Source organism: Acomys minous, assembly GCF_964271855.1.
Source record: "Acomys minous genome assembly, chromosome: 9".
NCBI lineage: Eukaryota > Metazoa > Chordata > Mammalia > Rodentia > Muridae > Acomys > Acomys minous.
The window spans coordinates 70296307-70321574 of NC_140490.1; the positions used below are offsets into that span (position 1 = coordinate 70296307).

The 25268-nt window shown below is 46.0% G+C and overlaps 3 protein-coding genes across 6 annotated transcripts in view; 2 read left to right on the forward strand and 1 right to left on the reverse strand.

Annotated features, from left to right (window-relative positions):
* Positions 1–6949: 6949 nt before the first annotated feature.
* LOC311604707 (zinc finger protein with KRAB and SCAN domains 3-like) lies at positions 6950–12624 on the reverse strand. Its single transcript, XM_084794776.1, has 3 exons — positions 11955–12624; positions 9935–10091; positions 6950–8620 (listed from the first exon to the last, which is right to left on the reverse strand). The coding sequence occupies exons 1-3, from the start codon at positions 12369–12371 to the stop codon at positions 7761–7763; spliced, it is 1434 nt and encodes a 477-aa protein (XP_084650902.1). The 5' UTR covers positions 12372–12624; the 3' UTR covers positions 6950–7760.
* Positions 12625–16631: 4007 nt separating this feature from the next.
* Positions 16632–25268, forward strand: part of ZSCAN26 (zinc finger and SCAN domain containing 26) — a 29915-nt gene continuing 21278 nt past the window's right edge. For all 4 annotated transcript variants that reach the window (XM_084794768.1, XM_084794770.1, XM_084794771.1 and 1 more), the window contains exon 1: positions 16632–16767. The gene's annotated coding sequence lies outside the window, so the exon portion shown is untranslated. The remainder of the gene's footprint in view (positions 16768–25268) is intronic.
* NKAPL (NFKB activating protein like) lies at positions 22895–24521 on the forward strand. Its single transcript, XM_084794777.1, has one exon. It carries the CDS (start codon positions 23036–23038, stop codon positions 24233–24235), a length of 1200 nt encoding a protein of 399 aa, XP_084650903.1. The 5' UTR covers positions 22895–23035; the 3' UTR covers positions 24236–24521.

The following is a 25268-nucleotide window of genomic DNA, read 5'->3' on the forward strand; positions in this document are numbered from 1 at the left end:
TCTGAGGAACCTCTGGTCTGCTACCATAAAGCCAGCTTAAAAGCAGGTATTAACTCAGTGTCTTAGTTAGGGTTCTTATCACTGCGACAAAACACGATGACTGAAAAGCAAGCTGGGGAGGAAAGGGTTTATTTGGTTTACACTTCCACAGCACTGTTCATCACTGAAGGAACTCAGGACAGGAACTCAAGCAGGACAGAAACTTGGAAGCAGGAGCCGATGCAGAGGCCATGGAAGGTGCTGCTTACTGCCTTACTTCACATGGCTGGCTCAGCCTGATTTCTTACAGAACCCAGGACCATCAGCCCAGGGATGGCACCGCCCACAGTGGGCTGGGCCCTCCCCCATTGACGACTAATTGAGAAAATGCCCTACAGCTGGATCTCAAGAAGGTATTTCCTCCAATGAGGCTCCTTCCTCTCTGATGACTATAGCTTGTATCACGTTGACACCCAAACCAGGTAGTGCACTGGGTTTCATCGCTGTCTTCTGAGAGTTGGGCTTTGGGAACCCAGGCACCAGTGGTGTGGCTAAATGGGTTCAGGACTCTAAGGTCACCTGCAGAGGAGGCCCACGTGGTTTTAGAGCTGCTGCATGATGGGACACACTACCCCTGTTGACCGTACTGCTGGGGTTTTATTTTAGAGGAGATTTAATTTTCTGTAGGAAAATATAAATGGATTTTCACATTTTCTGCCAATGAGCATCTTGGGGAATCACATGTACAAAGTTATGACAATGGTGCCTGGGAATGTTTGACAGAGTTCCTCTTCCTCAATCCAGATAACAGGCTAAAAAGACTTCTTGCTGAGGTGGAGGACATTCCTGTGCCCCTCACCTCACACTGACACCAGGCAGAAAGAAAAGCTTTGTCAACTCTTGGCTGAGCTTTCTGTTTCTCTGGTCACTGCCTTTTAACCACTTCTGGATGGCGTTCAAGGACGGGGTGCTGTTAGAACCGAGCCCAAGCGAGGACTGCACCTCCCACACCACAGGCCTCATGGACCTCCTCTCACAGGCCAGGGCCATCCTCAGTGCCGAGAGCTGGATCATGCAGAGGTAGATACTAGGGGCAGCACAGAGGCTGGGGCCCATGGCTGATGCAGCACATGATGGAACCAGAGACTCAGGAGGTGAGAATCAGCAGAGCCACAAGTTCCTGGGACAAGAAACTGAGCTGGGCCAACTTCAATGGTTTCTGTGAGCAACTCAATGAAGCCTTTGAGGAGCCTCCACTTGCCACCTGCTTGATGACCCACAAGATCCAGTACCCACAGGAGTAGGAGGCTATCCAGGCCTTGACAGACAGCAACAATCTGACAATTTGAAAGGAGCAGGAGAGTTGGCCCTGAGGACATGGAAGCAGGAGAGCTGGCCCTGAGGACACAAGAATAAGAGAGCTGGCCCTGAGGACATGGGAGCCTGAGAGCGGGCCCTGCCTTCAGGACACAGGAGTTGGAGAGCTGGCCCTGCCCTGAGGACAGCAGAGCCGGTGAGCTGGCTCTGCCATAATGACATGGGAGCAGGAGAGCGGGCCGTGATCCAGGCCTCAGAGTGGACCTCACCCCAACATCTACCCCATGTATGACCCGCTGGAACACATGAAGGTGCTGGACTTGCAGATTCAAAGATCAATAATCTCCTTGACACACAGCAACAATGGAAGATCCGACAGCAGTCCCAGTGAGGATCCGGTAACGACAGTGTAGGCCTCCAACCAGACCCATGACTCCTAACAACAAACATTTGAAAGTAAACATATGTGGACAAAAGGCTGTACTGCATGATATACTACAGCTTCTGGGACAAGAGTGTTTGTTTATTTGTTTGTTTTATTTTACTGGGGGGGGGAGAGGGATTTTGGTGCATGACATGTAAATCATAGACATTCAATAAAAGTAAAAAAAAAAGATAAGCATTTTCAATAGTTAATGGTATTGGTCTTGTCAGTGTTTTCTGTTTAAAGCTTGGGTGTGTTCCCCATATACATGACATTCAGAAAATGAGATCGAGTCCTTGCAAGGACTGGCTCTTGGGAAAGCCTAGGTTAGTTCCTCTGTGGCCAGGAAGAGATAAAACATTGAGCCTGGGAGTTCTAGACCTGACCGTAAATGTCTCAGTTGGGCCCACTCACAAAGACTGACCAAAGAGCACCGTCCCCACCAAGCCTTCAATCCCGCCATGCCGGGGAAGTGGAGAAGGCCAACATCATTGTCCCATGCTGGTTTCTCATGCAGTGAGCTCAAGAAATGTCCTCTGGGAAGGGTATGCTGAGGGCCAGCAAGAGAGGAGAGGAGCTTTGTAGTCTCGGGCAGGGGAGGCAGTGCACTCCCTTCCTGTGGGTCTAAGAGCTGACAAAGCACTGAGTGGACTGGTTTACCAAGAGCAAACAAGTAAGCTGATGAACACCTCATGGAGTGTTAGATAGTTACCCAAATTCTAGTAAGAAAACGCACACAGTGAGTAAGAACATATGACATCCTTTTGTGTTGCTTCAGTTCCAGGCTCTCACGCATTCCACGCTGACTTCAAACTTGCCATGGAGCTGAGCTCCTGCCTCCAACTAATAAACGCTGGAATTACAGTCCTGTACTATACCACGCCTGGCTTTTCAGTGTTCTACTCTTAATCAAGAAGGTAGACAGAAACTAGCATCTTGGATTGGTTGGTGTTGTAAACAGGGAGTAATCAATCACTAACACTAGAAACCAAGCAAAAGGTATAGGTAGACACAAATGCAAAGACATATTTCTATAGTCAGGGTACCGGTTAGTTTTATTTGTCAAGTTAAAGTGGTCTATAATCCCTGGGGGAGTAGGTTGGCCTGTGGCCTTGTCTACAGAGGATTATCTCAATTATGTTAATCAAGGTATGAAGACCTATCCTTTTGTGGGTGGCACCATCCCCTAGGAAGAGGACTCTGAAGTGTATAAGAGTGGAAAACTCCAGCTGAGGACTGGGGTGGATGCTTTGATTCTGCTTTGATTCTTTGCTCTCTGCTCCTGACTGTGAATGTAGTGTGGCCAGCTGCTTCAGCTCCGTGCCACCCTGACGTCTCCGCAGTGATGGGCTGTAACTGGGAATTGAAAGCCAAACAAACCTTTTCCTCCACAGGCTGCTTTGTCAGGGTTATTTTATCACAGTGACATAACAAGTTTCTGTGGTAGAGAGCATTGAAATATGCAGACAGTACTTAAAACTGACTAGAGATGCTTTCCTCAAATAAATTGGTCAACCTACTTTTGACTGTCATGAGATTAAAAACAAAAATGGATTAAAAGGAGATAGCTAAGTTTCTTAGCGGCTAGGTCCTCATTACGGATCTCTAAGGAGATGACAGCATAGACCATCACAAAACTGTAAGAAACCTAAAAACACAATCTTTACCATCAACAAATGCACTTCTATTAGAGGTTTGAGATAAAGTGTTTCATCTCTATTTCTCAACTTTATGAAGTAAATTATTCTAGTAAAGGAAGAGACAAGAAAACCTTTTGCAGCTGGGCGTGGTTGCACACACCTTTAATCCCAGCACTTGGGAGGCAGGGGCAGGCAGATCACTGTAATTTGAGGCCAGCCTGGTCTACAAAGCGAGTCCAGGACAGCCAAGGCTATACAGAGAAACCCTGTCTCGGGGAAAAAAACAAACAAACAAAGAAAAGAAAACCTTTTGCAGGAATATGCACATTCCTTGCCAAAATAAAGAAGAAATCTAGCTGGGCCTGGTGGTATTAATCTACAATTCCAGCTATGTAGGGGAGGAGGTTGAGGAGGGAGGAACAATAGTTCAAGTCCAACTTGAGACACAAAGTGAACTCAAGGCCTGCCTGGGCAACTTAGTGAGACCCTGTCTCAAAATAAAAAGGAAAAAGAGGTGCTCAGTGATAGAGCACTTCAGATATTCAAGGTCTTGGGTTAAATTCCCAACAACAGAAAATAAAAATAAAAATGAGGAAAAGATGAACTTTAGATGGGTCATTCACTGAAATGTCTTAGAACTCTATCCAAGTAGGGAAAAGGCGTCAAAACCAATATCATACTCAAATAGGAGACAGGAAAATGGATAAGTTAATTCAGGCATTGTGGCACATGCCTTTAATCCAATGATATCATTATGATTTCAAGACTATAATGGCCAAGTCGTGAGACCCCCAAAGACCACCAGGAATCAGCCAAATACAAATCACACAGAGTCTCATTTATTAGTCAAGCTCAGAGCCTGGACCATCAACCCCCTCGTAAGCAAGATGGTGGCCCCTAGCGCTAGGGGAACAGGGTTTTCAAAGGAAAAAAAACTGCGGGGGGCGGGGGGGTTCCAACTCATTTCCAAGCCTTGCTGTTACATCATAGATTAGAGGGGTACAGGAATGTTGTCCTTTAAGCTGATTGGCTGGGGGACCAGGGCCAGACTGCAGGGGGAATTTTTCATTTGTTCTGGTCACTGTGACCTGTAGCTCTGATTGGTTGGTCCCTGGTGCAAGCTCCTAAGAATGGTTGCCAGCTGTAAGTTTGTGGCTCTCCCTGGAAATGTATGTGGAACTCCAGGTTACCAAGGTGGGCAGGCCCTGAACACAAAATGGCATTGGTTTGGTCTCTACAAGATCTGTCTGGTCTACATAGTGAGTTCCAGGCTAACCAGGGCCATGTAGGAAAGGCTTGATGAGAGAGAGAGAGAGAGAGAGAGAGAGAGAGAGAGAGAGAGAGAGAAGAGAAGAGGAGAGGAGAGGAAGAAGAAAAAGAAGAAGAAGGAGGAGGAGGAGAAAAGGAAGGAAGGAAGGAAGGAAGGAAGGAAGGAAAATGGATAGTTTATGCCTCACTTCAGTTGAAGAAATGAAACAGAATGGTCAACCAGTCAACACAAGATTCCTAAAAATTATTTAAAGAAACATTAGAAGTTGCACTTTTTTGTATTTTATGAGCCCATCCAGTGTCAAGAATAGTAGGCTCTAAAAACATTTTTCTATATTTCCCTCCTCTGCAGAGAAGCTTTAAGCTTAAAAGCTGAAAGGAGGCACAGGGCTTCTTCGTTAGCATAAGTTACACTTGAACCAAGTGTTCTGATTTGTAAAAGGCCTTCACCAACATTCGTGTAACAGCTGAGCAAATTAAAGACCAAAGAAAAATAAGCCGAGCAGTCCATGAAGATTTTTGCGTATTGAAGTTTTAGGACCATAAGCAAATATTAAAACAATTTTGTCACGTCCTACATTTTAACCCTGCTTGACTTATATAGCTTGTCTCAACTTGGCTTTGGGCCTAGGAAAGTATTAAAGGAGAAGAGTAATCGGCCAGCAGCTTCATGGTGACATATAAGTAAGAAAAGGGACAAAGAAAACACATGCTAGAAGACTCCATGATATGTCTGAAGAGTTTCCGAAGGCTACATTAGTTTTAGTTAGATGGAAATGAGGGGATAATGAGGAAAATGAGAGATTACAGAGGATTATCAAAGGGAAAGCCCTTCTGTTTTAAAAAGCCAGAAGTTAGCCTGGGAGACTTCAAAGCAGGAATTCAAACAATGTGGTGGGCGTAGACAGAATAGCATGCTGTAGGCTCACTAAAGCATGGCATCACGTCGCAAAAAGGACCCGGGAGACGCTATCAGTCTTCAAAGAGCACAGACGATTTGGATGAACTAAGTGGGCCATCAAACAGACCTCCCTTCTTATGGTTAAGGAACAGCACCAATTCCTGGCTTCCCACATTCCTACTGTGGGGCACTTTCCATTCAAGATTCTCAGGCAGCTTTCTAGCAGACATATTTCCTCCTACAGTTTCCACTGGTGTTTTATAAGCCTCACCTATCACTATTCTTCCATTGTCAACCCACAGGGGAGTTATGAAGGCATAAATAATAATGATAAATATTTGTTGTGAATCTTCTGACCTGGAGGAAGTTTTAGCTTAGCTGGTATAAGCCTGGATTCCATTTGATACAAAGAGGAAAAGGATATAAAAATGTGTCCTAAAATTTGGCTAGGCCCAAGGAATGGGAAAAGTGAGAAATGACTGTGATTGCCTATCTTCACCGTTAACTTGACTGGGGTTGAAATCACCTGGGAGACACAGTTCTGGGTGTGTCCGTGAGGGTGCATCCAGGGAGTTTTAATCCAGGAGAGAAGACTCATCCCAGATGTGGGCAGCAGCATCCCATAGTCTGAGATTCAGGAATGAGTTAAAATGGGAAAAGTGGAAGCCAGCCAGAACCTGACCTCTGCAGCACTGACCTCTGCTGCCTGACTGCAGCCACAGCACCCCCACCACCACCACCTCCCACCACCCCCCCCACCCCCACCCCCCCACCCCCCCCACCCCCCCCACCCCCCGCTACCTCAGGACTCTGCCCCAGTGTCTTCTCCATCATGATGTTTTGGCTCAAACCGCGAACCCAACAACCCTCAGGTTGTTTTGTTTTGCTTTGCTTTGCTTTTTTAGGCTTTTTGTTACTGTTGTTTTGTTTTGTTTTTTGTCACAGCCCTGAGAAAAGTAACTGATACACTGAGCATTGCAGAATTGACATCAACTGTATCATAATTTGTCTTGCTGGCTAGTTTTAGGTCACCTTAACACAAAATAGAGTCATTTGGGAAGACAGAACCTCAGCTCAGAAAATGCCACCACCGGACTGACCTTCAGGGAAAGCTTATGGGGTATATTCTCGATTGATGACTGATGTGGGAGAGCCCAGGTCACTGCGGTTGGTACCATCCCTGGGCTGATGGTCCTGGGTGCTGTTATAAAGCAGGCTGAGCAAGCCACGGGGAGCAAACAAGGAAGCAGCACTCCTTCCCAGCCTTCAGATTTGCCTCCAGGTTGCTGCCGGCCCAGACTTCCTTCAGTGACATCGTGTAACAAATGAGCTGTAAGTGGAAATGAACTGCCCCCCCATCCACCCCAGGCTGATTTTTGCTATGTTGTTTCTCACAGCAATAGAAACCCTAACTATATATTTTGTCCTATGGGCATAAGATTGAATTTTATTTAACTATCTGACAACTTTCACAGTAAAAAGTGAAAAACTATATGTGCACTAATGGAGGTTTTTGGACAGGGACGGCTCCCTGTGTCTGCAGAAGTTGCTTGAGGCATTCTTACCATACCATCTTGCCTCATAAAGATATAAGGCATCTCTTGCTCAAATTCTGTAACACTTAGGATGGATACTGTATGGCTGACTCGGCATCTAGAACCTTAGTGAATTCGATGAACTTTAGTGAATTAGATGCAAACACAAATGGTCCAAATTAGAGCATCTTCAGAAATCTAGATACAGAGTTTCTGAGTTTCCAAGGTCATTTCCTGTCCCTGTAGTAAATGCTTACTAGCACCTATACATAAGACACAATAGGGGAGCCAAGAGCTCAGGAATGTGACCAAAACATGAAGGGTTCATGTTGACAAACAAATGGTAAGAAGAGTACACTCCAAAATCTGGAACCATCCACCCAGGAGAAAATTGTGTGGGCTCAGGGCCACTGTTCTGGAAGGCCTTGTAAACCCTAAGAGTGAGAACAAAACACTTTAGTGCTACCTCATCCAGAGAACACCCCCAGCCCCTCCTGTTAGGAAGTCTCATTCCATTACTTTTCGAACATAAAAGGTAATAATTCTCTGAGGTAATTCACCTCAGCCAAGGTATAGCATCTCACATTGGACAGTGTGTCCTGGCAACACTCAGGCCCCTCTGCAGCTAGTAAGGGCCCCAGGGGGTCTTTAGCTCCCTAACAAGTGAGCAGCAAGCCTGGCAGGTGTGGTACAGATCACTGTGAGACAATTTTTTTCCCCACATGGCTTCTCTGATGTTGAACAAGGTATGAAGTTCGGGTAAAGCCTTTCCCACACGCATCACACTGGAAGGGTTTCTCACCAGTGTGGATTTTTTTATGTTCAATGAGGCTCCTATTCTGTGTGAAACTTCTCTCACACTCATTGCACTGGTAAGTCTCAGCATCAGCATCGTCCCACTGGCCTCCCATGCTCCTCTGCCCTTCCCAGGCCTCTCCATGCAGAAGCCTGGGAGCAGTTTTCTCACCATGGATCCTCTGGTGTCTCAGGAGATGTGAGCTGCGCCTAAACGCTTTGCCACACATGTTGCACTGATACGGCTTCTCCCCAGTGTGAATTTTGTGATGTTCAAGGAGGCTGCAGCTCTGAGTGAAGGTTTTCCCACAGTCCTCACACTCGTAGGGCTTCTCCCCGGTGTGGGTTCGCTGGTGCTTGATGAGGTTTGAGCTGTGGCTGAAGACCTTGCCACACTCTTCACACTCATATGGCTTCTCGCCAGTGTGAACCCTCTGATGAATGACAAGGGCAGAGCTCCCGATGAAGGTCTTCCCACAGTCCTCACACTCGTAGGGCTTCTCTCCAGTGTGGATTCTCTTATGTTTGGTCAGGCCTGAACTCTGAGCAAAACTCTTTCCACACTCACGGCAATAGAAGCGCCTAGCTCCTGTGGCACTCTTCTGTGTTGTCTGTAACTTGCCGTCCTGCTCACTGGCTTCCGCACCTGCAGGGACCTGGACAGCGTCGTCCCCCAGGAAGCACACTGTCTGCTCAGGCTTTTGTCCCGTGTGTTCCCCAGCTGGAGGCAAGTCCCTGGTCTCAGTCTTTATTTGCAGACCTGAAACACAATTGTCAGCAAATGCCAATTATGCTTTGCCAGGAAGAGAGTCTGAGAAGACAGCAAGGAGGCAAAAGTTACAGAGCTCTCTGCATGCCCAGAACAAATATTTAAATTCAGAAATAAAGGTGGGAATTAGAGGACCAGCAGGAAGGATGGTGAGGAAAGAAATCTGAGAACAAATCAGGATTCAGTGGAAAGTGGGCAGGTGGTGAGGACTAAGACCATGATGTAGAACAGCCAACCAGAGAGCACAACCACTCCTAAACCCACTTAATAAAACAGGAAAAGTTTAATGTTTTTGTATTCCAGTGTCTAGAGAGGTTATCCAGAAGCCTACTGAAAGCAGGCACTGTGATGTGACCCATGAGTGAGGGCATAAACCCTAGGAATAGTAAGGCAGAGCTATACACCAAGATTAGATGTTTGACAAACAAAACATAAAGAGCAAGTAAAAGTATTCCTGAAACATGTGATAAGGAAGTTAAGGACCCCTGGAAATCACTTGCTGGGTCAATGATATGAACTGTTGTCCTCGCCTGCGGGGTCTTCAATGGGTACCTGTGGAGGGGGCAGACAAGTGGGGGGACAAGAGACACAAAGAAATTTGGGCAAGTCTGGATTCTGATCAAGCCCCATTTATTGAAAAATTTCACAGAGTTTTTGTAAGGCAGGGGGGAGGGAAGCATATTGCTATGGCAACCCAGCTGCAGGCTATCTCAAGATGCAAGGAATTCTAAGCAGGTCACAACATCCTGCCACGTCGAATATTTTGCTATCTTTATCTAATCTAACTGTTAAACTACAACAGGGTGGCTCCATCTAAATCTTATCTTTAGTCTAACTGCCGAACCACGACAGGGTCAGCTGGTGTCTGGTAAATGACAGTCTGCTAGAGAGATAGAAACCTAGGCTCTGACAAAATGGCTGAACATTGACCATATGGCCTACCGTCTCCAACAAACTGTCACTTCTGTTCTTCTTAATCCAGGCACAGACAGTGTTCCCCACAGTCACTGACAAGGGAGTCCTAAGTTGGAGGCCCCACCAAAGAACTCTGTGGCCTCTGATAAGCCACATTACCCTCTGTGAGTTGGCAGCGTACCTCCGAGGGCAGGGACTGTAGGCAGCACCTAAAGTCACTTCTAGACTCCCAGGTTATGCTTTGTGACCATTGTCCTGAAGTGACCTCAGTGGTAGCACACTCTCTAGGCACGTGTGAGGCCCTGGGTTGGATCTCTCTTCTTTCACTCTGCCCTTACACACATGTACACACACACACACACATACACACACACACACACACACACTCACCTCTGGCTTGTAAGGGTGAACACACCAAGGATTCCTGAGATTCATGCTTGAGCAGAGACTTCACTGGCTGGGAGTAGCTACTCTGTGAGTCCTGGGAGGGCGTCAGCAATTCCATCTTGCAGCAGAGAAGACCTTGTCTCTGGTCGCCAGTTGGGACCTAAAAGTCATTCGTTTCCTTTTATCCCCTCAATCAAACTTTCCCATCACACTCTGTATGGTGCCCTTTAGGCACTGAGTCTAAGAGCTTCGTGAAAATATTAACGCACTGAGACACAGGCAACCCTTAGATTTTTTTAACTGGAAGCAGAGGCCCAGTGTCAGCAGCTCGTCCATGTCATCCAGCTCCTAAGTAGCAATGCTACAGCAGGAGCTCAGGCAGACCAGCTGCAGAGCCTGTGGATGAACTATTGCTTTGTCCCTCGACCGCTATATAGCTGATGGGAAGCCTGCTGTGGTGGCGCACACCTTTAATCCCAGCACTTGGGAGGCAGAGGTAGGTAGATCTCTGTGAGTTCGAGGCCAGCCTGGTTTATAAAGTGAGTCCAGGACAACCAGGGCTGTTACACAGAGAAACCCTGTCTTGAAAAAAAAGAACAAAATAAAATAAAAATAAAAATAAAACTGATGGGAAAATCTATTTTAAAAAACATCTTATCTGAAAAATAGGCATAGTAATCTCCACCCAACAGGGTCACTAAGAAACTAACAAATTCAATTGCAGTATGTGAAACCAAGTAACTAGTTTCCTTGCAGACATTAATAGTAGAACAAAGCTCAGAATCCCCTCCATCTTTCACAGAGAATAAGGTTCTAAGACCTGAGTTGACTTCCCACTGTTACAGAGCTCAGGACAAGTCCAGAACCTGGGTCTCCTGGTCACCAGCTGGAAGGCTCCAATCACTTCTCCTCCGAAACAAGGACACTGGAGGCTGCAGAAAAGAAATCCCTTCCCTAAAACAGGCCAAAATGGGTTTGTATGTGGAGATTAGCATTGCCCTCAACCACAGCCAGGGATGCTTTTCTGGGTAGTAGGCAGCAGTTAATCCAGAGAGCTGAGAATAAATGACTATCGAGTGTTCGTCCTTTAATGGGGCATCTACAGCAACCCCTGGCCCCAGGGCGCAGGGAAGCTCATGAGAGATAAGCCAGAAAGAACTTAAGAACCTGGGGTGGAGGAGAGTAGTGCAAAATGCTACCTTCTGAAAAGACATGGGTACTGACTCATGCACTCACGGGAGCTATGGTTATCTGCACAAGATCAAGGCGACATGACCAGTCAGTGTTTCGGCAAGGGGCACTAACTGAACTTAGTAAGTGTGGGGTGGGGGTTGGGGTGTTGTATAAAGGTGAGAAGGGAGCAAGTGGGGGCTGTGGGAGACTAGAAGGGGCAGGTAGTGCTCAATATGATGGAGACACATTGTTGATGTGGATGAAACTGCAAAAAAAAAAAGTTTTAGGTTTGGTGGTGGTTTATTGTTGTGTTTTAGTTTTTTGTTTGTTTGTTTTGAGCCCAGAAGATGGAGGTTAAAACCAACCTGTTTTCTACCAAAGGTTCAAACAAGGGGTCCATGAGAATTTGGGTAGAAAAAACTTTTTTAGATTCTAGGTTCTAAGAAAACTGTAGACTTCCCCTCCACTGTCAATGGCAACTACAAAGGCGCGGGGAGGGTCATAAGCACCACAGCACTGCTAGCAAGACACTGCAGATGTCGTCACACGTGAGAAGCCTAGAAAACAACTACGAAGTCATTTGTATCTGTTGCGACTGTGCTCAAACCTGTACTTGTGTCTTACTCAACACACACCGCGAGAAGTCCACAGATAACTTTCACCACGCTGCTCAACAGACTCTACCCTAGCTTCTCCAAGACTGAGCTCTTCCGCAATCATTGTGCTTTCCTACAAAGCATCGAACTATTCACTGGGGTCCAGGTTACTTCTCGGGCTCTAAGCAATTGCCCATCTCGGATCTTGCTATGCACAGGACCTAGGTCTTAGGCCCTAAACCTGTTCCTTCTACCTGCGGAGGCGTCTCATCCAGCTGCCTCTCCAAGTACTCCAGCAGCGCCACCACCTCCTCCCCGCTGTCGGGGTGCTGCTCACGCACCCAGGCCTGCAGCTCCCCCGGCAGGATGGTCAGGAACTGCTCCAGCACCAGCAGCTCCAGGATCTGCTCCTTGCTGTGCACATCTGGCCGCAGCCACTGTCTGCAGAGCTCGCGGAGGCGGCTCAGCGCCTGCCTGGGTCCGGCTGCCTCGGGGTAGCGGAAAGCACGGAAGCGCTGGCGGGAGCGGTCGGGCCCGGGGCTGGCCAGCCAACTGGCCTCCTCTGCCAAGGGGGAGACCTCTTCCTGTTCCACCTTCACCACCAGAAGCCCAGTCCCCTCTTCTGCAGATGGAGCGTTTAGCATCGCGCTCACTCCCAACTCTCTAGCCATTCTGGGCCAAGCGGCGGCGGCTCAAGCTAGCTGCAAGCAGTGCATCGTCCAAGAATTCTCGGGAGATGGGAACTCAGTATGGATCCGTCTCCTCCCTCCCCTCCTGCCCCGGACACCCAGAGGCACAGCTGCACAGGTGTCACCTACAATGCTGTCCTTTACCAAGTCCTCCTCTGCACCCCACCCTAAACCCACAATAAATATTCTCAAAGGGACAGACCAGGACAAATAAAATACATCTAGACACTGGCTAGAGCACAGGAAGCATTGTGGGAGCACAAGCCACTTCCTGGGCTCTCTAGGATGCTCTTCTCTGTGGTTCTTTCCAAATTAACCCATTATTGTTGGGGAAAGGATAGACCCTGGAGGCACACTGGGAGTATATGTGTACTCCCAGGAAATAAGTTACCCTAGGCTTTGGTTCTTTCTGATGTAAAGCTTGCCTTTCCAGTTGTCACAAAACTAAATGAAGATTCAGGTGGGAAGTAGATGTTGCAGAATGCAAAAGTGGGACATGGTAGGAAATTTGGTATCTCTTAGGAACACCCCACCCCCAACCCCCCAAAGAAGCAGGACACACACTTACCTGGGCCCAGCGGCCCTTGGCCCTGCCCTCTTCCTGCTGCTCCCTTTTCTCACTCTCCAGGCCAAAGCACTTGAGAGAAAAATCCTCCAGACCCTGTTCCAGACCCTACGTCCTGCTACCTCTTAAGACACCATAGGCAGTAAAGGGCCACTATAGCCACTACTATGGCCCCTGCCCAAATAGCTAGAGAGATTCCCAACTCTTCTGGGCTCTTCAGCTTGTGTATGGCCAGCATCCAAGCTGCCTCTGCACTTCCAGAAACACTCTAGACCCCAGCCTCAGGGGTCACCCCCGTTCCTACTTCATCCCTTCCTGTGTCTCTACAGCCTTGACTGTAGAGACTGTCTGCACCAAGTCCTCCTCCGCACCCCACCCTAACCCCACCTAAACCAGCACTGACTGATGCAGAGATTCCGGAAGCTGAGAAAGGCAGACTGTCCTTGATGAAAAGAAACCCAATAGAGCAATCAGCCAGGTGCAGTGATAAATTTTATTTCAACCCCGATCAGAACCAAACACCTGTTGTAACTGAGCAAGAGAGTACAGAGGTGTCTGCATCTTGCATTCTTGCTGAGGCTGTTTCCAGGTTTAACTAGAATCTGATCTCCTTGGAGCATCCCATGGAAAGCTACCCAATTCTATTCTAGGAACTAACAGTCATGATGGCCTAGCTAAGATACCAGACTCTTGTTGACATTACTTGTTTGTTCACGGACCCCCTGCAGCCAACCCCTTATCTTAGCTGCCCATTTCTGTGGACTCCCCTCTGGCCGCCAAACTGCTTGCTTTAAACTGCTTATTTCCCACTACAGCTGCCAAGGGAGATGCTTCAATGAGGCCTCTGCCCTTAAAAACCCATGTTTTGGACTCTTGGGGCCACACCTACATGCCCCCCCACACACACACACACTCAGGGGTAGTCCTAGCTGGCTCGAATAAAGTCGTTGATGGGATATACAGTGTCTGAGTGGTCAACCCTGGTAAGCTTCCCATAACACTGTAGAAAGAAAGATAGATAGAAAGAAAGAAAGAAAGAAAGAAAGAAAGAAAAGAAAGAGAGAGAGAGACCTCAGACAATGGGGAAAACTAGAACTCAATACTAACCAATTATTGGCAATTTAACTGTTAGAATTATACTATTGCTTTTATAAGATTTATTTTTATTTATGTGTATCTGTGTGTATTCCATGTGTGCTGGTGCCTGAAGAAACGAGACTAGGATGTCAGGTCCCCTGCAGCTAGAGCTGCAGGCAGTTGTGACTCTAACTCAGATCCTGTTGTAGTTATGGTTTCTACTGTTGTGATAAACGCCATGGCCAAAGGCAACTTAGGAGAAAAGAGATTATTTGGCTTACAAGTTCTATTCACAGTCCATTATGAAGTTGGGACAGAAACTGAAGCCAAATCCTTGGAGGAATGCTGCTTACTGGCTTGCTCTCCTGGTTGATTTGGGTTGCTTTCATATGTATAGCCCAGAACTGCCTGTCCAGGGCTAGCACCATCCACAGTGCGTTGAGCTCTTTCACATCAATCTGCAGGAAAGAAAATGCTACATGGAGTTGCCTGTGTTTCTCTGCGTCACCCTGGCTGCCCTGGACTCACTTTGTATACCATCCTGGCCTCAAACTCACAGATATCTGATTGCCTCTGCCTCCTGAGTGCTAGGATTAAAGATATGTACCACCATGGCCACTAAAGCTATGCTCCTTTTTTTTTTTTTTTTTTTTTTTTTTTTTTTTTTTTGGCGGGGGTGGGAGGGAACATTGTTTTCAATTGCGGTTTCCTCTTCTTAGATGACTCTAGTTTTGTTGAGTTGGCAAAAGCAAAACAAAACACCCCCCCCAAATCTAACAAACACAGATTCCCTGGAAGAACAGCAGATGCTCTTAACTACTGAGACATCCTTCCTGCTTCTCTATCTTGTCTGTCTGTTTGTTTGTTTTTCAAGACAGGGTTTCTCTGCCATCCATCATTTTTTAAAAGTTATTCACTAGAACTTTACATTGAAATACTTGTACCGATGGACAGCCAATACAATGTCTGAGATTTGCTAAAGCAAATACTTAGGAGGAAGAAAGGAGCAAACAAATAAAATAATGCAAACGTGGTAATTGTTGAATCTGGGTGAAAGGCATACAGGAAATTCATTGTAATGTTCTTTGTACACTTACAAAAAAAAAGTTTCCATAGTAATTTTCTTTTTGGTTCAGCAAAATCCTACTTTCCTTATTAGTGAATAATTCAGTCCAAAAACTACTAAGCCAAGTTAAAAGGGATGGAAAAGGAGACAGCAGTTCAGCCCAGAGTGAAGCTCCATTTTGGCATAAGCAGTTGTGATATTAATCTTGTCAATTTGAGTGGATTCAAAACAGCCTATGAGGTTAATAAAGCATACCTCTTCTGCACTGTGGTCACAAAGGCTACTGAAAGAATAATGTCTTAGTGGATTCATTACATGATGATACAATTGGGGTGGGGGTGAAAAATAGGAGGGGAAGCCTAACTGGAGGAAGTAGGCCTTTGAAGGTTTGCCCTAAGAGGCTGTATCTTTCTGTGTCTCCTTCACACATTCCCCCTTTGTGCTTCCTAGTTAGCTAACATGTGCAGAGCCCCTACGTCACACCACTGCCACCATTTCTTCCCTGCCACAGTAGACTGAAGGCCACCTAAAACCATAAACCAACGAAATCCTTCCTCCCAAGCTGTTTCTATCAGGGACATTGTCACAGTGACACACAAAGAACTGATCCACCTGAGGCATTAGTCATTTCCTCACAGCTGTGATAAATACCCAACAAGAAGCAACATACAAAAGATGCATCTGGGCTCTTGGTCAGAGGGTACAGCCCATCACGGCAGGAACATGGCAGCGAGAGCAGCAGGAAGCTACTTGCTCATGGCTGCGTTCTGGCATATCAGGAAGCAGAGAGAGAGATGAAGTCTGATGTCATCTGTCTTCTAATTCTCATGTTATCTAGTCTGGGATTCCAGCCTATGGGGACAGTGTCACCCACAATCACTGTGCTTCTTCTTCCCTCAGCCAGTCCTTTTTGGAGACACCAGCACAGATGCATCCCAAAGTGTCCTGAATTAGCACAAGTTATTTGTTTGTTTGTTTGTTTGTTTGGGAGATAGCTGTGTGTGCACACCCTTGAGCACACGCTCCTGACTGCAGAAACTACTGGAAAAACCTTGGATGTTAAGCTCCATTGGTTTAGAGCTCACCAAGTAGACTGGGCTAGCTGGGCAGGGAGCCCCAGGGAGCCCCTGTCTCTGCCTCCTCAGCACTGGGGTTACAAAAATGTACACATCAGTTCTGAAGATCAAACTCTAGTCCTCATCTTTCACAGCAGGCACTTTGCTGACTGAGCTGTGGTGACATCACAAACAAATGAACACACACTCACACACACACACACACACACACACACACACACACACACACCCTAATCCAATCAAATTAATTACCACACCAGTCATACCATATAAGGACTGAGCCCAACTGAAAGGAGGGAAAAGATATGTAGGAAATGATTATAGGCAGGATTAATTTATCAAAGAAGTAAATCTACTAAAGATATTGGAACATTTTACTCCCTTGGAAGTCATGAATATTGAAAAACCTCAAAATGCATCCTGTAGGATTCCATTGGGATTATGATGTCAGTGTGAACCAAGGTCTCATTTCCTATAGTTACCTACAGAAACAGGGACCCGGATGTGCTGTTTAGTTTATCGACTTGACAGCAGCTGGGATACCGTGGGACGTGGGAAACCAAGTGGAGTAGGTGCCTCCATCAGATTCTGAAGGTATATTCTTGATTAATGATTGATGAGGGAAGGGCCTGCACCACTACTGCCAGGGTCACCCTAAGGAGGTGGTCCTGGGTCATATAAAAATGCAAGCCAAGTGAGCCGTGGGGAGCAAGCCAGTAAGCAGTGTTCCTCCACAGGCTCTGCTTCATTTCCTGCCCTGGGTTCCTCACGTTACCTCCCAGCTACTCTCGGTTATGTGTTTAGTCACAGCATTAGAAAGCAGACCTAGGACACGCGCATGCACACACACACACATACCACACCACACCAGGAGTCTTCCAGAGACGAGACTTTCAAAAGCTAATGTATCCAGGGAACAGGGTTAGGATCCGTATTTCTCAGTCCTTCTTTACTCTTCACTCTTTTGCTGTTCCTAAACCAAGGAACCCAAGGCAAACGTCATCCTCAAGGTTCGATTCCATGAGTCTGTGCACCACAACAAGATTCTCTTCTGAGGGTGCTCGCGGTCTCTGGAGCTGGAGACATTGCTCAGTGATTAAAATGGATTGAGCTAGAAATGATCATAATGAGTGAGTTAACCCAGAAGCAGAAAGACTCAAATGGTATATACTCACTTATATCTGCATATTAGCCCAAGGGGCATGTCCCACGAAAGCCTTCACTTACCAGGAAACTGAGACAGAGGAGAGGACATTCTAGTGGGATTCTAGATGAGAGAATCATGGGAGAAAAGCAAAGTAGAAGGACCCAGAGGGTCCTAGAAGCCTACAAGTAGAACATTATGATAGGCAGATTTGGGCATAGGGGTCCCGCTCAAACTAAGGCACCAGCCAAGGACAATACAGGCGGTAAACCTTAAACCCCTACCCAGATCTAGCCAATGGACGGAACACTCTCCACAGTAGAGTGGAGAGTGGGATATGACTTTCTCACATACTCTGGTGCCTCACCTTTGACCATGTCCCCTGGAGGGGGAGACCTGATGGCACTCAGAGGAAGGACAGCAGGTTACCAAGAAGAGACTTGATACCCTATGAACATATAGAGGGGGAGGTAATCCCCCTCAGGAACAGTCATAGGGGAGGGGAGTAAGGGGAAAATGGGAGGGAGGGAAGAACAGGAGGATACAAGGGAAGGGATAACCATTGAGATGTAACAAGAATAAATTAATAAAAAAAAAAATGAAAAAAAAAAAAGAGCATTTACTGTTCTTCCTGAAGGCTTGGGTTAGATTACTAGGACCCACACCAGGCACAGTCACAACCACCTGTAACTCCAGCCCTAGGGAATCTAGCATCCCTGGCCTCCAAAGGCACCTTGGTGTAAGTAATAAACATACCCACACAAAGATGCACACACACACACACACTTAAGTTAAAAATAAAGAATATCCTGTGTCTTCACCTACCCCTTATAGGAAATCATATAATACAACGAGAATTTACAAAAGACCTTAACGTAACAAAAGCTGGTTATTTATCAAAGCTCTAAGGGTAATGTGCCCATTACAGAAAGAAAAAAAAAATAACAGCCACCGCTGCAGCAGTTAGGCAGGGGGAGAAGCAGGAGTTCACGCTCATCCATGTTTCATAGCTATTCTGAGACCAGCCTGGTCTACGTGAATCATTGTCTTAAACAAAACAACACATTTCCCAAGGCCAATGTCCACACCCTCGTCCAATAAGTTAGGGATGTGATTAGCCCCACTTACAAAGCAGTAAATGCTGCACAAAGAGATTAATGATTACTTAAAGTCATGTAGGTGGGCCTGCATGCAAATGTGTGTCCTGCACAGTTTTAACAGACATAATACTGATTCAGTGCTTTAGCAACCTTGTGGGGTTTTTTTCCATCAAATTTTTTTATTAATTTATTCTTGTTACATCTCAATGGTTATCCCATCCCTTGTATCCTCCCATTCTTCCCTCCCTCCTCTTTTCCCCTTATTCCCCTCCCCTATGACTGTTCCTGAGGGGGATTACCTCCCCCTGTATATGCTCATAGGGTATCAAGTCTCTTCTTGGTAGCCTGCTGTCCTTCCTCTGAGTGCCACCAGGTCTCCCCCTCCAGGGGACATGGTCAAAGGTGAGGCACCAGAGTATGTGAGAAAGTCATATCCCACTCTCCACTCAACTGTGGAGAATGTTCTGCCCATTGGCTAGATCTGGGACAGAGGGGAGGACATCCTATTGGGACTCTAGCTGAGAGAAGCATGGGAGAATAGCAAAGTACAAGGATCCAGAGGGTCCTAGAAACCTACAAGTAGAACATTATGATAGGCAGATTTGGGCCCAGGGGTCCCGCTCAAACTAAGGCACCAGCCAAGGACAATACAGGCCATAAACTTTAAACCCCTACCCAGATCTAGCAACCTTATGTTATAAGCACTAGTCTATATCAACTTTTTTTTTTTTTTTTTTTTTGCAGCTGGTTCTCATTAGTAAATGTCTCTATCGAAGCCAAGTAAAATATTGCTTTTATAGATTTTTTTTTTTTGGTGCAAAGATCATTAAATATACCTGTGAAAGAATTTTAAAGCAATTTGGAAAGAAACTTAATTCCAGCTTATCCTTGCTGTTAATTTGTTCTTTAATTTGCTTGTTAGGAATTTCTTACTGAACACATATTGGGACAAACTGATATTAAGTGCCTACTGATGTAATGTGACTGGAGTGATGTTTTTGTGCACTGTGTAAAGATTATCTTTGCATTATTCAAATGCTGATTTCTCTGCCATGTGCAGATCTGACTACGGGCCTGACTTCAGCATTGTCATTTTTATGAAGCATTTCCTTTCTCAATGTTTTCTAAGCATTGTTTTCCTATCACCTTCTGATTGCTTTTTTGGTTTTGGTTTGGTTTGGGGGTTTTGTTTGTTTCTTTGTTTTTGTTTTTCAGTTTTTCGAGACAGGGTTTCTTTCTCTGTGTAGTCCTGGCTGTCTTGGACTCATTTTGTAGACCAGGCTGGCCTGGAACTCTTAAGAGATTCCCCTGCCTCTGCTGGGATTAAAGCTGACTGGTTTTAATAAAGAGCTGAATGACCAATGGCCAGGCTGGAGAGTTGAGGCGAGACTTCTGATCCCACTGAGAGGGTTTCAGGTGGAGACGAGAGGAGCAGGAGGTAGACATAGAGACATGGGTGTAGAAGGAGGCGTCAGGCCTAGACTAAAGTGACAGGTAACAGGCCACATGGCTGAGAAGTAGGCCAGGCCTTGATTGTCAGCTTAGAATAGCTCCGTATCTGCCCAACTATAGTATCTGAAGCTTTTTAATAAACACAAAGGTCTCCATGTCGTTATTCAGAGCATAGAAAAAAAAAACCTTGCATTTTATATAATATCACCACCATGATCTGGCAGGATAACCCTGAATTACATCACAAACCAGTCAGATAAATTTGTAGGACACTTCACAAAACAGTCACACTGGACCCTTCAAACTTATGACAAGATATAAAGTTGAGTACTTTTGTATGGCTGTAACTAAAATACCATAAACTGAGTGGCTTATAAACAACAGAAATGTATTTCTTAGGGTTCTGGAACCTACCTGAGAAGCTTCAGGCACACTTCACTCTCAAGGGAGGGCATCATCTAGCCATTGAAGGGACACAGCAACTCTCTGGGACTTCTTTTATGACAGCACTGATTCCAACCATGAAGGCTAAGCCCTTGTGCTAAGTACTTTCTTCAAAAGTTAGGAGCCCCACCTCCTAACACCAACACACTGAATTTGAAAGAACAAACATGCACTTGTGCAGGTACAGGCTACAGATGAGATTATATGCAACCCACGCTCACTAAATGGGCTCTCTATTGTTTTTAATTTTACAATCATCATCATTTTAAATGCACGGGTGTCTTGGCTACACGTATGTCTGTGTACCAAGTGAATACCTGGTGTCTACGGAGATCAGAGGAGGGCATTAGATTCCCTGGAACTGGAATAACAAAGCATTGTGAACCACCATGTGAGTGCTGGGGACTGAACCCAGGTCATCTGGAAGAGCAACCAGTGTTCTTATCTCCAGCCCCTGAGTCTAGATTTTTTTGAAGATTTTTTTTTTTCATTTGAAGGATTTCATTTCATTTTATTGTTTAGGAGTCCTACTATCAGAGCTGAGTGTGGTCACATATGCTTACAATCCAAACCCCTGGCAGGTAGAGGTTCGAGGATCAGAAGTTCAAGGTCAGCCTCTGCTACCTAGTGAGTCCTGTGCAGTGAGCCAAACGAGATTGATTTTATATATATACATAGTCAGCCCCCACATCAGGCAGCTCACAACTGCCTGTAATTACAGTTGTTGGGGGTTCAACATCCTCTTCTGGCCCCTGTAGGCACTCATATACAAATGGTATACACTCACACAGACACACACACATAAATACATAAAACGCTATTTTAAAAGACAAACATAAGAAAAACGTAGCTCAGCAAAGTATCATCCCTAAGTCTTGACCTACCTTACTTTAGGAGTTTGTGAGCTGAGCTTAGCCCGATAGATTGGAATGCGTGTGCACATGAAAGTTTGTCATCTCAGATTATGGGATGTAAAGTGCCTTCAGAAGGTAATGCCAAGTGACTAACTTCTGCGGAGAAACCTTGCCGACTCACACATCTATATTTCTGGAGTGGAAGTCTGTGAACCAAAGTTAAGCAAGGCTCTGGAATTGATCCGCTTAGCTCAGAAACTTAAACTCGCGAGCGTTGGTTCCAGAAGTAGTCTGGGTTTTGCTTCGAATGGAAAACAAAGGGGATTGTTTGCCGAGTCACTAGCAACTGTGCCTTTGGCTGTATGAACAGTAGGCACACTCCTCTGGTACTAAGCAGCACCCTAACACGCTTCTGCCTTTTGATGCAGAATCTCATTAAGTTGCCATAAGACCCTGAACTAATGATCCTCTTGCCTCAGTTTCCATAGTTGCTGGGATTGCAGACCCGCAGGCAGGAGGTGGGGTACAAGTAATAGGAACCCCCCACTAAGCAGAGAAGGTGGAGGCAGGCATGAAAACGGACCTGTGAGCCACATGGTGGTGGTGAAACACAATGATTAAAAAAAAGAGAGAGAGAGAGAGAGAGAGAGAGAGAGAGAGGGGTGTGTTCCCAAGTTCGAATACACTGAAGAAGACTCAAAACCTAAATTCAAATTTAGAATAAAAATCAAATGAATTTATTTTTACTGCCAGCAGGAGGGAGACAGCCTTATGACCAAATCGAGAGGGCTAGCCTAGAGGGCTAGAGGGAAGCACATTTAAAGGCGAGCATTACAATTATCTCGTGCATATGGAGTCCTCAGCTGCGTGAGGAAATTGCTTTGCTCTTCTTGTCTCTCAATCCCTTACACAGGGATAGTAGAGAACACTGCTTCCTCCCCTTTCCCACAGGGATAAGTGATTTACTAAGGCCAGGGCAAGGGGTTAAATTATTTCTTAGCAGGTACACTATTGTTCATTCTCTGGAGGATGTAGGCCCCTAGGAGCCCCTGGAAATTTTAGGGCAAAGGTCAACATCTATTAAAGGGGTGCCTGCTGTGCCTATGAAAACCTGTAATCTTGGCGCTTGAGGGGTGGAAAGGATTAGGAGTTAAAGATCATCTTTTGCTTGCCCAGCAAGTTCCAAGGCAGCTGGGGCTGCATATGCTCCACTTAAAAATAGCTTTGAGGCGGTGGCTCAGGCCTTTAATGCCAGCAACTGGGAGGCAGAGGCAGGTGGATCTCAAGCGAGTTCCAAGACAGATAGCCAGGGCTACACATAGAGAAACCCTGTCTTGAAAACAAACAAACAAGCCGTGTGTGGTGGTGCACGCCTTTAATCCCAGCACTCGGGAGGCAGAGGCAGGCAGATCGCTGTGAGTTCGAGGCCAGCCTGGTCTACAAAGTGAGTCCAGGATGGCCAAGGCTACACAGAGAAATCCTGTCTCGAAAAACCAAAAAAAAAAAAACAAAACAAAACAAAAAACAAAACAAAAACAAAAAAAAAGAAAGAAAGAAAAGAAAACAAACAAACAATATATAAATAAATTTTTAAAAAGCAGAAGTTCTCATTAATGATAACTCCTTTTGTTACCCCGGGGGTGGGGGGCTCAATATAAGGAATGTAAATGGTGAAAAGCAAGTGTCCATATCCCAGATGCTGCAGGGGGCGGTCTGACCCTGGTTACAGACTTTACCAGCTACTTTACCTAACTACAGCCCGCTCGCTCCTAGTGCGCCTGCGCGGTGTGCGGGTTGAGCGGGAGTTGCGTGCTCTCCTGGTTGTGATTTCTGGAGTAACCGCCGCGTTAGCTGTTTGAAGTCGGCCCATGTCGCCTGTACCCCGATCCCGCCCTAATGAGGACACTCTGGGCTCTCAGAAACGACGACGTGACTCGGAGAGCCCACCGTCCGCCTGGCTCACTAAAGGATCCCCTCGGGTAGGCGGTTTCGGCCCTCACCTCAGCGGGCCCGAGGGGCTCCAGCCGGAGCGGGGTGCGGAGAGCGCCCGCCCAGTGCATCCCGTCAGCCACCCCAGGTCTGGAAAGCGTCCGCCGCCGCTGGGGATGCGCACGTTTGCCTCCGCCTCGTCCTCCTCTTCCATCTGTGGCGGGTACCGCTTCCATCACCACTATGCGGGAGACCGCTCGTGGGCGGAGGACCTGGAGAAGGAAAAGAAGGAGAGTTATAGGCAACGGAGGCTGAAGGAGAGAGAGAGGATTGGAGAACTGGGGGCGCCTGAGGTTTGGGGATTGTCACCCAAGTTCCCTGATCCAGACTCTGATGAACACACACCAGCTGAAGACGAGGTCAAGAATCAGAAGAGCAGCAGTTCAGATTTCACCAACGAAGAAAAAAGAACAAAGACTGGTCATTCAGCCAAGAGAAAACGGAAGAAAAAACCCTCCAAAAGGAAGCATAGAAAGTATTGCGATGACAGCAATTCAGACCCTGACCTTCATTCCAGCTCTGATAGTGATAAAAAGAAAGTTAAAACTAAGAAGAAAGAGAAGAAAAGGAAACACCGGGCAAAACATCTCAAGAAGAGGAGGAGGAAGAAAGAATACAGTGACACGGGCTGTGAAGCTTTAGAAAGGGAATTTTCAGATGCGTGGATGGAACAGTCGGTGAGTGCGGACAGCATGAATTTAATAGGCCCAGAAGCACCTGTAATACATACCTCTCAAGATGAGAAACCTTTGAATTATGGCCACGCCTTGCTTCCAGGTGAAGGTGCAGCTATGGCTGAATACGTAAAAGCTGGAAAGCGTATCCCCCGAAGAGGTGAAATTGGCTTGACGAGTGAAGAGATTGCCTCGTTTGAATGTTCAGGTTACGTCATGAGTGGGAGCAGGCATCGCCGAATGGAGGCTGTAAGACTGCGTAAAGAGAACCAGATTTACAGTGCCGATGAGAAAAGAGCCCTTGCATCCTTTAACCAAGAAGAGAGGCGGAAGAGAGAGAATAAGATCCTAGCCAGCTTTCGAGAGATGGTATACAGAAAGACGAAAGGGAAAGACGACAAGTGAGAAGAACACTGCGGGACTTTTAACAAAGGTTTTGTGTGACCAAAATAAGAGTAAATGGCTTTACCATTTGCCAGTGCTATTGTACTTACTGTGTTACTAAGCATCCTAGGAAAACACTTCCTGATATGTCATTAGAAAAGTTTACAAACAACTGCAGGAGAATAGGCAAAAAGGTGAACGTCATTCCTGTCCCTGATTTACAACCCCACCCCGCCCCCCAAAGCAAATTGTCTTCCGTATCCTCCCACGGTTTTGTGCACATACAGGTCGTATTTTGCTGAATAAAAGTCAGTGCTACTTATCTGAAGTGTGCCCCGCCTCCATTTGCTACTGCAGTTTTTCCCCTCCTAGGAGTATTTTACCTTTTGGAATAATTTGTGCCAGGATAAAAAGAATTTGAGAACAATGCCCAAGAAGTTGAAATCATTTGAAACTATTTGGATCCAATGGACTGTGTTCTTCTGGCTGTTGTTAAGAGACTTGGATAAAGAGATTGAATTTTATAACTGAATAATGTTAATAGAACTTGAGCTTTTCCCCATCTTTCTTTTCCATGGCTCATTGTCTTTAGAGTGCTTTCCCTTATAGAACAAAAGAGCTGCCAAATCTTTTGAAAGAACATTTCTTTTAGAAGGGATTGGGCATTTTCTTACTTTGATGCAAGGCTATTTCTTCATAGTATGAAAGAAGCCCCAAATGCTGTGCACTGTAAGATGAAGACAGTATTGCTCTTCCTCTAACCCTGTGTCACACTCTTCCTCTGCTCCCATTTCCTGCCAGTGGGATATACATACACAAATTACAATGATATGCAAGGCCAATGATGATGCTAGTCTTGTAATCTGTTAAGATGTACTATTCTTGAAATTGCTGATATAATAGAATTTTTATCACTACATTTTGGAAGAGGTGAGTTCATAAATCATGGACATCAGAGCCTAGTTTAGCTGAAAATAGATGTAAAAGTACATAGTATTGTTTTCCTCTGCAGAGTCAGGAAGCTGGGAGGTATTTTCTCCCAGTAGCAGTGCTT